The sequence below is a fragment of the Crinia signifera genome, chromosome 1 (assembly GCF_055691185.1).
Source record: "Crinia signifera chromosome 1, ASM5569118v1, whole genome shotgun sequence".
Classification (NCBI taxonomy): Eukaryota; Metazoa; Chordata; class Amphibia; order Anura; family Myobatrachidae; genus Crinia; species Crinia signifera.
The window spans coordinates 324,401,726-324,416,497 of record NC_139217.1 but is presented as its reverse complement, the minus strand read 5'-3'; the positions used below and the strand labels follow the sequence as shown (position 1 = coordinate 324,416,497).

Genomic DNA, 14,772 nt, shown 5'->3' with positions numbered 1-14,772 from the left:
CCTGAGCTGGAATTACACTGCGGCCAATGCTTAGGGAAGAGGAAGTAAGCTGGAGACACCGAGAGGCAGAGAGTCGCAGAAGTAAGAGGGGCGGTGGTGCTTTTTGTATACATACAGCTGACTTCTGGAGTCATCAGGCACAGGTACACTATTTGTGGCCCGATAGGAGAGAAATGTAGTGTACGAGGCACAGGGGGACGTACTAAGAGACTCGCGAGTGTGGAGCACAGGTAAGTAGCCTGTGGTTTCTCAACATCTGTAGAACTACAAGTCACAGCATGGCCTGCCAGCTTACTTGCTAAGTAGTTGGTCATTATAGTAGTCCACTACTTTAAATTAAAAGGCAACATACTGTAACGAGCTGAACAATTTTCTAAGCAGACGTTCTGTCTAGTCAGAACTGTAAGACATAATTTGAAATGTATTTTAAACTGTTTTATACAGATAACTGTTTCATTCCATGATATTTGTTTTACATACACAATATAGTGTGTACACACTAGGCGATATATACTCAGATATCAATATCATGCACATTGAGGGTTTGTTTGCTCAGTTGTCCTAAAATGCAGGCAAAGAAAAAAGAGACACATGCCCAAAAAAAGCTGTATTATTTGCAGCTGACAGATGATGATTATGGTACTAGTTAGATTCTTCCCAATTGCCAGCTGCCTTTATCTCTCCTTGCAAATGCGCAGAGGAGTTTTGCAAGTGATGCGCGAGGTGTTATGGTCCCGTGGTGACTCCTATGCCAGGGCTGCCTGAAAATGTTCGGTACTCTTTACCTAGCACGGCGCCCATCGTGGTCATCGCGGGCATTGAATGCACTAAAAAATCGAGTGCGACGCGATGCCCGCGATTTCCCATAGGGAACAATGTTAAATTTCTCAATTGACCCGATTTTACTGTTCAATGCCTCAATTGACACGATTTTTCCATAGGAAACCATGTTAAATGGCCCACAGAGGCCAAATACCCACCCTGAAGTGTGAAATGGCCCCCACAATTGTTAACGCCACCCCACGATCAACGTGAACCCGAAGCGTGGCGAGCGCAGCGGTACGCGTCCTACGACCTTTTCATACCCCCACTATCCACGTTGGCGTGGAGTTGAGAATAGAATAGTGTGGCGAGCGCAGCGAGCCACCGAGCCCGAAGCGTGGCGAGCGCAGCGAGGGGACGCGGATACCTGTGAAGCCCGTGAAGGGACGCGTTTACCTGTGAAGGTATTAGCGTCCCCTCGCGGGGCTCGCTGCGCTCACCACGCTTCGGGCTCAGTGGCTCGCTACGCTCGCCACACTATTCTATTCTCAACTCCACGCCGACGTGGATAGTGGGGGTATGAAAAGGTCGTAGGACGCGTACCGCTGCCCCTCGCGGGCTCGCTGCGCTCGCCACGCTTCGGGTTGACGTTGATCGTGGGGTGGCGTTACCAATTGTGGGGGCCATTACACACTTCAGGGTGGCTATTTGGCCTCTGTGGGCCATTTAACATTGTTTCCTATGGAAAAATCGTGTCAATTGAGGCATTGAACAGTAAAATCGGGTCAATTGAGAAATTTAACATTGTTCCCTATGGGAAATCGCGGGCATCGCGTCGGTCGCGTCGCACCCGATTTTTAGTGCATTCAATGGCCGCGATGCCCGCGATTTTTTTACCTGCGATGCTCACGATCAAAATCGTGGGCGCCGTGCTAGGTAAAGAGTACCAAATGTTCTGGTAATTGGTCACCATCTATGCACTAGGACAATTTTTATCCTTCGCTGGGGGTTATTTATTAAATTTTTTCACATGTGGCCTCACTGTTTGTAATTCCCTACACATTTGTGTTTTTGTGTGTGTGTGTGTACATTCGGTACTCTTTACCTAGAAGGGCGCCCGTCGCGGGCATCGCGGGTACATTTATGTCTGGCCGCGACGCGACCGACGCGATGCCCGCGATTTCCCATTGAAACCCATGTTAAACATGGAAATCGTGTCGGTCGCGTCGCGGCCGGCCATAAATGTACCCGCGATGCCCGCGACGCGATGCTCCCGATTTCCCATAGGAATCAATGTTAAAAGGCGCGATGGACCCGATTTTACTGTTAAATGGCTCAATGGACCCGATTTGGCCATAGAAATCAATGTTAAATGGGCCACAGAGCCCATTAACCCTTAAATGTCCCCCCCAATTTTTAACGCCACCCCACGATCCACGCGAACCCGAAGCGTGGCGAGCGCAGCGGTACGCGTCCTCCGACCTTTTCATGCCCTACTATCCACTAGGGCGTGGAGTGAGAATATAATAGTGTGGCGAGCGCAGCGAGCCACCGAGCCCGAAGCGTGGCGAGCGCACGCGGATACCTTCACAGGTAGACGCGTCCCCTCGCGGGCTTCACAGGTTTCGGCGTCGCCACGGACACCTGTGAAGCCCGCGAGGGGACGCGTATAACTGTGAAGGTATCCGCGTCCCCTTGCGGGGCTCGCCACGCTTCGGGCTCGGTGGCTCGCTGCGCTCGCCACACTATTATATTCTCACTCCACGCCCTAGTGGATAGTAGGGCATGAAAAGGTCGGAGGACGCGTACCGCCGCCCCTCGCGGGCTCGCTGCGCTCGCCACGTTTCGGGTTCGCGTGGATCGTGGGGTGGCGTTAAAAATTGGGGGGGACATTTAAGGGTTAATGGGCTCTGTGGCCCATTTAACATTGATTTCTATGGCCAAATCGGGTCCATTGAGGCATTTAACAGTCAAATCGCGGTCAATCAGCCTTTTTAACATTGATTCCTATGGGAAAATCGCGGGCATCGCGGGCATCGCGGCCATCCCGATTTACCCGCGATGCCCGCGATGACCGCGATTTTTACCCCCGATGACCGCGATTTCAATCGCTGGCGCCCTTCTAGGTAAAGAGTACCGTACATTCTTTTTTTTTTTTTTTTTTGGACGTGACACTTCTTGGCTGTTTCTGTCCTCGTCACCCAGTCTCCGTTCCTCAGGGGAAGCTTCAACCAACCCTGGAGAGAAAGGGGTGACCCAGAGCTGTGAGGCATAGGTCAGCCCAAAGACCCTTGCCTTCTAGCTCTGGGGGTCAGGTGTGGGGTCCCTCTAAAACTTGGCAAAGAGGGAACTGGGAACCTTTTCACCTCAGTAGGAATTTTTGCTATTATGAGTTGGGGAGTAATGGGGCCCTTGAACCAGCAGAGTTTTTTTCACGTTGACTGTGTTTTGAAGCCAGGCCCCAGAAAAATAATAAATAGTATGTGTAAATACTACAAGAACAAATTATATAAAACACACTTCACTTTAATACAAGCAGAAACTATAATTCCATTCACATATGCCACACAGGGCTGTTTCTACGGCCGGATGAGCTGTGTAGTTGCATGGGAGGGCCATTTCCAAGATCAGTGGTTCCCAACCCTGGTCCTCAAGTACCCCCAACAGTGCACGTTTTCCAGGTCACCCGGCAGGTGCACTCATTATTCAGGCACATTTTAAAAGATCCACAGGTGGAGCTAATTATAGCACTTGTGATTCTGTGTAGAGACCTGCAAAACATGCACTGTTGGGGGTACTTGAGGACCAGGGTTGGGAACCACTGTCCTAGATGGAGCCGGAGGAGACAGGCAGGAACAGCAGCATATGCGGCAGCATTATTGAAAAACAAATTGTGTAGTGTGGATGCACACTCCCGCGCATCTTTAATGACCTGCCGTCTGCATGTTCATCACAGTTCTTATATAGCGCAGCAATGCACTATATTGTCCACTGCTGATATAATTAACAATATTGGCTGTGTCATTGGTCTTCTAGTGTGTACGGGGCTTTAGAGGCAGATGTTATAGAGGTGAGCTGCTGGTTGCTGTGCAGTTACTGTATCTGATGTCTGCATGCAGTGTATGGGTTGCAGGTTATGTTGAAGACCTTTTTGTTGACTCAGCTTTCATAAGGGACAGTAAAACAAACGCATAGATGGGCTAGAAAAAGGGCTGACCTGGTGCCATCTCTGTATTATTATGTATATATTTGCTATTGATTAATTCTATTGTGCATACCTTCTACACAGCAATTTACCTATTTGTGAGGGAAACTGTGCATAATAAGGTCTATGCCCTCTACTTTTACCAACACGGGGTTATTCAGACCTGATTGCAGCGGTGTGAATTTGCAAGGCAGGGATGTCATGGGACGGTCAGCCTGTCTATGTTGTGGAAGGGTACAATTATGCACAGACCAGAATAATCATTTGATGCAGAATGTTGGCATCATTTTTGCCAGCCATTTGCAGGGCTGGGATTTCACACTGGCAGTGTGACGGCTAACTGATCGCAGTCGGCATAATCCCCACAATATTCTAATTTCTGTTTTAGCCTTATTCTGTTATTATTTAGAAACGTGTCTTTTTATTCATGGACTTTTTTTTTTGCCGTAATACTGTACTTTTTTGCCATTTGTGCTATATAGCCTACCACTACGAATAGACAGTAGCCAGACAATGAACTTAAATGCTTAGCTGTGCCGTTCAATACAGTTCATGGTATTAGGAGTATTTGTGTTGGAGACACCCTTCTTCCATTCATCCCAAATAGTGTATCCGTAAATCTAGCTTTGTGTGAAATATCAAGGCACAGTTGTGTTTTTTGTTTGTGAAATTAATGGGATATTTCAATGAATATAACATAGTGTTACCTTTTGACAGAAGTTAATAAGTATGAAAGGATGTAGAGAAAAAAATGCATTTCACTAGCCTTATCTCAGGAATATGTGGTATTTTTAAATATGGGTTGTCATTTTTTGTTTTCCAGGGCCATGGATATTGGTGTTGGCTTCGGAGCTATGGAGAAGGGGAACCTCCGGAATGTCCTGGAACTCTCTTTAATTCACAACCCAGAGACTGTGACAACGGAGTTACTTGACAGAATGCTAGAGGTCCCTTTGAAAGACCGCTATCAAAGACTGGACCTGAATACACTGCTTCCAGGTGGTGCACAGGTGCATAAACCACTAAAATGTATATCTGGGAATTACCCGTGTCCATCTGTATTATATGTTTATCGTTTTATATCAGTCTGTGCCCACCCCTGACACATTCATCACATCTAGCTTTTATTTTCTACATCAGACACTAATTTGTATCTTACTTTTCACTGGCTCACAGGATAAGCTTCATTTTCTTATAAATGCTTTTTATACCTACTGTACAGGCGTCATCTCTGCGGTCTGTAATCACGGCTCTCAATATCCTAGAGAAGTACGGAAGGAACCTCCTTTCACCACATCGCCCTAAGTTCTGGAGAAGTGTCAAGTTTAACAACCCTGTTTTCAAAGCAACTGTGGATGCTATTGAGGTAATATGTTATATGCGCTCTGCCATGCACAATAATGTTTTTATTTTCTCCTTTACTTATTATAGACCTTTTTAAAGGGGTTATCACTCTTTAATCAGATCTCTTTTAAAGTATCAAACATTTTTTCTCTTTGTTTGAAAGTTACAAATCCTGTAAAGGGATACACACGGGGCGATTGAAGCCACTTTTCTAAGCATTCTGACTAGCTCCCTTAGAAAATAAGCATGGAACGCTCCGTGTGCATGCCCTGCAGCAATGCCAATGCGTGGTCCCGCACGTCTATATTGGATGCCGGGAAAGCCAGGGCTTGCACTGGCTTACCCTAGTTCACAGGGCTTTGCCTATTCTAAAAATAGGCAAAGCTTTGCAGTATGTGGAGCGGGTGCACAGAGATGTGTGCAGAGTGTTCGTGCTGCAGCACGTCGCTCAGCCAAAAGCCAGGTCGCCCTGTGTTGTACGGGGCTTTAACATGTATAAAGATGCTAATAAATAGAGCTCACATTTAGAAGGATGACATTTGCAGTTATTGTTGCAAAACTTTGCAAAAGTTCTTTTATTAATGTGTCTGGTAATTCAGTAATAAGTATACAGGATATAAAAGCTGTTGTTAGTTGTCCGGCATCCATTCACCTCCCGGACAAGGGCTGGGGGGTGCACGGGGGCTAGTGCTAGGCTTCCCCCCCCCCCCCCCCGGTCCCGGCGGCGGTGATGGGCGCTTGGAGATTACATCATCTCCAGGCGGTTGCTCAGGAACCGCCTGTGCAGGGGGGGGGGGGGGACTGTATTTTTTTACTTACGCAGTATTATCACCTCCCTCATGCACCTAAGTAATATTACTGAACTAATTGAGCACTTGCCACTATCTGTATATATGGTGATGGAGGCAGAAAGGAGCTTGTATTAGGAGGAGATGCAGGTCCTGATATGCCACATGGAGTAGTCTGGGGTTGCTCCAAGGTAGGTAGCTCTTAATTCAGATATATCAAGTAAGGAGGCATTATCATGTGGCTCTTTGCGGGTTAATCATCGACCCAATTTAGGGTAATGGTGGGGTGCGGTGCCCCTGGACTGGTTGGGCTGGGTGGCTTTAGTGCGGCATCTCTCTCTCTTATTTTAATTACATTTCATTTTTTTTATTTTATCTCTCTTTATGGGGGGTATTCAATGTCAGGGTCACGGCAGTCGAGCTTGCTCGACCGCCTTGACCCAGTCCTGTTCTCGGTCAGCTCGACAGAGAATACGCAGGCGGGATTCAATGTCCCGCCTGCTGGGGAGCGAAAAGGGGGCGTGGCCGCGAGTTGCGGCCGGGAAGAGGCGAGCTGCAGCCGGCAGCTCGTCACTTCCCGGCTGTTCTCGGCAGAACGAGCCCGACAGCTAGTGATGTCGGGCTCGTTCTGCCGAGATACCCTGCTCAATGCTGTCGGGGAAGACCGCATTGAATAGGGCCCGGCGGGCATCTCCCGGATGTGAGGTGCTCGCCAGAGATTGAATATCCCCCTATATATTGCTTCGGCTTCCTATCACTAATATTTATTAACACTTAGTATATCACTGGCATGCCGCACTGGGCTTTCTAGCTTATGATAATGTCGTTTTTGGGTTGCCGCACCCTGCACCTAGATATAGCGCTAGGGACCCCCAATATACAGAGGAGCCTTGACACGGCTTGGGGGCATAGCATACACCTGCGCAGGTATATGTAACCAATATCTCTGAATTCTATTATCATGCAGTGTTCAAGATTGGTTACTAATACTATTCAGTGAGCTCCGGTGTAAAAGCTAGCAAATGCCGGGTCGCACCCAGCTTCAAGCTGAGTCCAAAAACCCAGGGGCGTCTTGGAGTTTTTGGTATAAAAGGGGTATTACCTGTCTATTACACATGTCCATCTTAGCTTTGTAGTAGCGGTCATGTACGTATTTTGTAGTTAGCATTCAGGTGAGTATCACTCTTAATTCTTAGTCATGTCTTCTCATTCTTTTATCAGAGCAGAAGTTCTTTAAAAATTTGGCATAAACAATTTATTAAATTACAACAAAGGAAATCACACATTCTCTGGCACAAATTACAATTTACAAATTATAAATAAACCTTGACAAACAAAATACATTATCCAACTGGAACTCTCTCATGCTGGTGATGTCCCTACTTTGGTTTTGCAGGCCTCTTTCACCGTATCCAAATACTTTATTACACTCTACCTTTGTTAATACTGTCAATGGGAAAACAGTTAACAAGTGCAGTTATAGCTGCTTTGAGCTTGGTAACAAATGCATTTGCAATCAAATATATAACACTTTCTCTTGGAACAGTTTAACTATTCGTCTCTATACTAAATGTAGCCTATATAATTTAGTGTCTCAATGAATCCTTTAACTTTTGCATACAATGGGGCAGATGTATTATGCCATAACAACAGATAAATTCAAGGGTGATAAGCACAGCCAATCAGCTCCTTACTGACTTTTTTCAAACACAGCCTGTAACATGGCAGTTAGCAGGTGATTAGCTGGACGTTTATCTCTCTTTATCACCCTTGCATTTATCTCTTGTTAAGGCTTAATACATCTGCCCCAGTCTTATTTAGGTGTCAGCTAAACAATTTCTAGTTTTTTTAGCTATTATTAGAATAATTGGCTGACTGTACAAACAAGAGTCTTCTTTAACTTATAAGAGTTGGTCTGTTTGGTCCCACGGAGTGAAAACTATGCTGACTCCTCTGGTAAAGAACTAATCCACAGAAAGTTAATAACTTTTGAAGTAATATAAATAGCTACAGTATTTATGATGTGTCCCTTTTCATTAGTAGAAGAACTATACATTTAAGCTTAAATGTTTCAGGTGAATATATCCTTGTTGAATTGTATTTCTTTGTACACAGGCGAATAAGTCCTCCCAGCAGCTGATAAATTAACAATTTCTATTGTTAATTTTGCCTCTTCCTAGCGATATTTGTTAGCTGTAGGTAACTCTTTAGGAATTTAGCTCAATGTCTTTACCTAAGCCTGAACTTTTAGCTGGATTGCAATTTACCTATCCCTTGCTCAATAAAGTCTAAGCTTTGCTTCCAAACTGACTTTGGGTAGGCTGAGTAACCATTTGACATGGAGTAATATTGAACAGTCTCTCTGTACTATCTTTTTGTCTATTAAGGCTGGCTAGTTGAGGTTCCCTTGCATGTAAAGAAGATCAATTTATAAAGGCCTCCGGGGATTCCCTCTGTTGTCTTGACTCCCTGTCACTTACTGCTGCTGGGGGAGTCTGTAATGCTCTGCTCCCTTGTCAGCCGGGTCTCTACTCCTCAAAGCTTGCATTGGCCGCGCCTCTGGTTCTTCCTCTATCCCATCACTCGCCAAGGAGGAGGCCATCTGTCACCTTTCCAGGCCCACCTCAGCCGCACCTCCAGAATGTCCGCTTGTTTACCAGATCACTGCGGGAGACAAATTCAATGGGCCTCCATATAGCGTAGGTTCTGTGTTACCTTATTTCACAAGACTGTTAGTTAAGAACTGCAACATTTTGTCACCTAGGGTGGTCGGCATGTGTTGTCTTTGTATGGTTATACGCACGCTCTTCAAGATGGTCTCGGCTTTCCAGATTCTGTGCATGAACCAGACTCACCCACTGTTGCAGCTGTAACTGCTGATGTCATCATCCTCCATCGTGAGCTGAACCTTTTAATCTCGGTGAGTGCTGCATTACTGGTGGCTGATATCACTAATACCCAGCAGGTCTTTTCATGTAAATCAGGGGTGGGGAATCTTTTTGTGCCAAGGGCAGTTTGTATGAGAAAAAAAATCCTTCGGGGGCCATGTGTAAAAATTTCTCTTTCAAGTTGTCCTGCTGCAGCCATCCCACGCTCCGGCTGCTGTTGATTAGGAGGAATCTCGTAAGAAATACCGACCTCTCGCGAGCATTCCTCTGTACTTGACTTCCGGCAAAGCTGTGGGGCGGTGGGCGGGCCACTCAGACAGGCTACGGGAGCCGCATACGGCCCCCGGGCCTGAGGTTCCCCACCCCTGATGTAAATGGAGAAATGGCCACAGCTCATTTCCACTAAACATTGTATCTTATATAGTGGCGTTATGTAGCCATTCGGCAAAACATAACTATTTGGTAAATGGCCCTTCAGCAATCCCAGGAAGCAACACAAAGACGGACATATTGAGAGTCCTATATATAATCTTCTCCATGTGCACATGCCGGTAGTCCCAGAGATGGAGGAGTAGTGTCAGCAGCAGTAGCAGGGGAAGGAGCTATATTCAGAATATGTTCCAGCATATGTATATACACCAGGTCATCTCACTAATATATAAACTTGTTGAAGCGGCTGAGGGCAGAGGGAGTGGACAGTGGTGGCAGCAGGCAAACAACAAACTAAGGTGACCTGGCGAAGTAACCTGACATATGCAAGGTCCCTTCACTAATACACTCTCTGGGATCCTATTATGTCCCAGTCACACAAGCAGCATGGGCTCCTTATGTGACCTGCCGTCTTCACTGCTCTTTTCCCCTCAGTAGGCACAGTCTGCTGTCCTGAGATGTCAAATGTTTTGTAAGAAGCAGCATGAAAAGCTGAGCTCTCCTCAGTATCCCCTTCTGTGAGTAGGAGGCAGCCGTGATAAGCCCTGTTATCACTGATGAAGGGGTTTCACTGCTACAGGAGTAGACCTCCAAGTGCTTACAGCTTCTTGCTGACTTGCTCACTTTTCTCTTAGAACTGTCATCCACGCCAGGAAGAAGCCACAGGAGAATTGCTGGGTGCAATCTTGAAACAGGTAGGATGCCATAAGTGTGGGTGTTAGTGATACCAGCAATAGTGGTTTGATACAAGGGATATTATTTGTGGGTGCAGCACAGTTTCCTCCAACACTACAGAATTGTATGATGATACAATTGGTTTATAAAAATGATTGGTTTATAAAAATGAATTTGATTGTGTGGTAGGGAATTTAAGGGTAAATTTACTAAAGCTTCTAAAATGAAGAGTTGATGTTGCCCATAGCAACCAATCAGGTTCTGTTTGTCATTTTCGAGGATGCAATAGAGAAGTGATAGACAGAATCTGATTGGTCACCTGCTATCATTTCTAGAAGCTTTGTAATTTAAGTGCAGACTGAGGTGAATGATACATTCTCTATATTTCAATGTTTAAAATACTGCCACTATTGAAATAAAAGGTTATTTAGGACATTTTTTTTACATAAGAATCCGTGGAATAATTTGTTTTTCTTTTTCTAGTCATCCCTTGTAGCTGATTCTGTTGTCATCCCCCAGCCTACCCCTTCAGGTAATAAATTGTCCCGTATTACTCTCTGCTTGATAGGCTACTTTTTGCATAAAAATTACCGTGCGCTGACCGATTGCGCTACTGGAGCACGCATAAATGTCTTTCTGTTCACTGCTTTTGTGAACATTATTTATTTGTGCCACACCTATGCTAGTCAGATACCTTACTAAAAAAGATTCTGCATAGGACTATAGAGCAAAGGTAGTACTACTTTGTATAGCAAATCAGACCTTCTTTTTAGAAATTTGTTACTGATCCTAACCCCACAGGTACCCTTTGTCTCTGGTATATGGGAAAAATGCAGAATGATAGCAAGGCGAGCTGGTGCAGAGCTGGAGGCGGCAGATTGATAGGGTGAGGACCTGGTGCAGAGCTGTTGGCAGCAGAATGCTAGGAAGGAGAGTTGGTGCTGATTTGGAGGCAGCGCAATGATAGGAAGGAGAGCTGGTGCAGAGCTGGAGGCAGCAGAATGATAGCAAGTCGAGCTGGTGCAGAGCTGGAGGTAGCAGAATGATAGGAAGGAGAGCTGGAGGCAGCAGAATGATATGGAGAGGACCTGGTGCAGAGCTGTTGGCAGCAGAATGATAGAAAGGAGAGCTGGTGCAGATTTGGAGGCAGCAGAATGATAGCAAAGCGAGCTGGTGCAGAGCTGTTGGCAGCATAATGATAGAAAGGAGAGCTGGTGCAGAGCTGGAGGCAGCAGAATGATAGCAAGGCGAGCTGGTGCAGAGCTGGAGGCAGCAGAATGATAGGAAGCAGTGCTGGAGGCAACAGAATGATAGGAAGGAGAGCTGGTGCAGATCTGGAGGCAGCTGAATGATAGGAAGGAGAGCTGGTGCAGATCTGGAGGCAGCAGAATAAAAGGAAGCAGTGCTGGAGGCAGAATGATAGGAAGGAGAGCTGGTGCAGATCTGGAGGCAGCTGAATGATAGGAAGGAGAGCTGGTGCAGATCTGGAGGCAGCTGAATGATAGGAAGGAGAGCTGGTGCAGATCTGTAGGCAGCAGAATGATAGGAAGGAAAGCTGGTGCAGAGCTGGAGGCAGCAGAATGATAGGAAGCAGAGCTGGAGGCAGCAGAATGATAGGAAGCAGAGCTGGAGGCAGCAGAATGATAGGAAGCAGGGCTGGAGGCAGCAGAATGATAGGAAGCAGAGCTGGAGGCAGCAGAATGATAGGAAGCAGAGCTGGAGGCAGCAGAATGATAGGAAGCAGAGCTGGAGGCAGCAGAATGATAGGAAGCAGAGCTGGTGCAGAGCTGTTGGCAGCACAATGATAGGAAGGAGAGCTGGTGCAGAGCTGTTGGCAGCACAATGATAGGAAGGAGAGCTGGTGAAGAGCTGGAGGCAGCAGAATGATAGGAAGGAGAGCTGGTGCAGAGATGGAGGCAGCAGAAAGAGTAAATTACTCAAAATAAACCTTCTTGTAACAGTTATTGTTCCTGCACATAAGGCACACACAAGTTGCATTTGTATAGGCAGCATGGCTATTTTCCAGTAAGCCCTCATCAGCATTTACATGCATCTCTATAAAACAGGTGCAATAGATTCACCTCCTAATGGGCGCATTTATGAATAGCCAACAATGTGCAGGAACACACCGCAGTGAACTTTGCCTACATGATAACACCTCTTCCTACACTACCTCCACTTCTAGTCATGAGGATAGTGCATCCAAAGTACATATGACTTTGCACTCTCAAACTTGCATGAACTCTATTTCTGAGAATACACAATGCTAATTTGCCAAAGACACACTATGCAAATGGAAGTATGTTCAACTCTTCATCTGCTGAATAGTATGCATACTGGTGCTTGTGTATACAGTATGTTGTTGTCCCCCCCAAAACTTTCTTTTATTGAAGCATAGTTTGCAATACACATTAAATAAATAGTTATAATGGCATGTGTAATAGAGAAGTGATAGCATTGCACATGTAAAAGTATAATTCATAACAATCATCTGTTACAACTACTACTACATATAGACAAATATGAACCCGGATCCGTGCCCATACCTCCATTCTTCACCAGGCCATGTGTATATGTTAAAACACTGTGCAGCCAACTTATTATGACCACCGGGCAATTTTAGGCAAAGTAGCTATTCTGCAGATAATGCTGACATAGGATGTCTGAAACTGTATAAGGAAGGAAAGGTGAAGACTAATGAAGTGCATCATTCATGAAATGACGATAATTGATCGCGCTCACGGTACCAGGGAGAGCATTAGTAAAACTGCTGCAATGGTGAATTGTTTGAAAGTAGCAGTTGTTAAAATGTACACAGGGCACCAGCAGGCAGAACATGATTGCAAGGCCTTTATTCGTGAAGTACTACTGGATGCTTGAGCGGTTCTGAGAGTGGGCAGATGTGTGCTGTTCCAAATACGGGCTACAGTGTATTCAATTACACAGAATCTTGGACCAATTCAGATTGCCTCTTCTTGAATGGTACACCGCAAATTCTATTTTTTGGGCTGTAGAAACAGAAGGCCCATCCGTGTGCCATTTCTAACTGCTGCAAACAGGATCTGGACAATAAATGATTGGAAATGGGTGATGTTGTCTAATGAATCATGTTTTTTTTTTTTTTAATATTTATAATTTTTTTCTTATACACTTTAAAAAAAACATGGATAATCACACGTTTAAATATCAGAGTACAATATTCCTACTTTAACACATAAGATATCAATATAACAAAAAAATGTATTATGGGGAAATATACCCTCCAGAATACTTATACTTTCTATCAGTCATAATAAGACCAGCCATTGTATAGGGTATATAGACCGAGTCCCTTACTCTTACATAGCACTAAGCACTCACATCCTGAGCGACAAAAAAGAAAAAATACTCAGGACTCATAAAAAAAAAATAAAGGGTACCTAAACAATATAAAAAAAAAAAAAGGAAAAGAGAAAAAAAAAAGGAAAGGAAAAAAAAGAGGGGAGTACGGGTATAGGACGTAAACCTAAAAACAGCAACTGTATTTCAAGAAAGTAAGCTGATAAACTAAATCAACATGTCTGAGCTCCTGGATGATATCAATCTATCTGGTCCAGAAGCATTGAATAGAAGCCAAGCATTCCATGTGGAAAGAAATTTATGGGAGGTATCATGTAAGTCGGCTGATATTTTCTCCATGGCCGCCACGTACCAAATCTTATTCAACACCTATTAGAATGGGGCAGGGTCCTGACATTTCCAATACTTGGCAATGAGACATCTCGTCGCATTCAAGATATGTACACACAGTTTGTCTGAGGATTTGCCCCTATGAGGCAGCCCAGGAGAAAAGACCATGGTGTTTTAATTATTTGTCCCAAAAGAACCTGGGATAGCAGCTGAGCTACATCATCCCAGAACCTAGCAATCTTTGGGCATGTCCACCATATATGAATAAATGATCCCTTCTCCCCACATTCTCTCCAGCACCTATCTGAGGCTGATCTATACATTTTATTTAGGCGGGTCGGGACTAGGTACCACCTATAATATATTTTATAGGCGTTTTCTTTAATTGCCATAGATATGGAAGCTTTGGAGACCCTCTCAAGTATAATCGACCAAGTCTCCTCGGTTGGTGCATCTCCCAGGCTACTAGTCCACTGTACTTCATGATTCAGTGTACCAGGGAGTTTGGCAAGTAGCAAATAAGTATATAAAACCGAGATAATCCCTTTACGTAAAGGATGGTGTAGGCTGAGGGATTCAACCAAGGTCAAGGGTCTTGTAAGCGAGGCAATAGCTATGGAGTAAAAAAAATGGCGTACTTGAATATATGTAAAACTGCTTACTGATCACCTATTATACTTATCGCATAAGGTATTCAATGAAGCACATCTACCCAAGTCAAGAAGGTCATAAACCACCTTTACTCCGCTTCCCGCCCAAACAGCAAAACGTCTGCTATTGAGGCCTGGAGTAATAGTCCCATAATGTCCCATAATGGAGTAATAGGTGAAGGATATGAAGTGATGTCATAATGGGTTTTGCAAAAATCCCAAATTGAATATGTAAAAGCTATAGGCTGGGATCTAGAGGTGTCTGGTCTATCCAATTCAGAGGATAAAGAAAGAATATGAGATATTTTAGTCTCTATAGATACCCACCTAGGTTTGTGAGATGTCGCAAACCATGCTATCGC

General features: G+C 44.9%; 1 protein-coding gene across 3 annotated transcripts in view; it reads left to right on the top strand.

Moving 5' to 3' along the window:
• RNF31 (ring finger protein 31) overlaps positions 1-14,772 on the top strand; it is a 41,123-nt gene continuing 26,351 nt past the window's right edge. Inside the window, exons 1-6 of one of the 3 annotated variants that reach the window (XM_083188100.1) lie at positions 1-143; positions 4,791-4,977; positions 5,190-5,333; positions 8,864-9,019; positions 10,052-10,111; positions 10,575-10,623. In XM_083188100.1, coding sequence (XP_083044226.1) covers positions 4,795-4,977; positions 5,190-5,333; positions 8,864-9,019; positions 10,052-10,111; positions 10,575-10,623 — 592 coding nt within the window. In that variant the 5' untranslated portion in view covers positions 1-143; positions 4,791-4,794. Of the gene's footprint in view, positions 231-4,790; positions 4,978-5,189; positions 5,334-8,863; positions 9,020-10,051; positions 10,112-10,574; positions 10,624-14,772 lie in introns of all 3 variants that reach the window. The other 2 variants (XM_083188091.1, XM_083188109.1) reach the window with 2 other exon arrangements.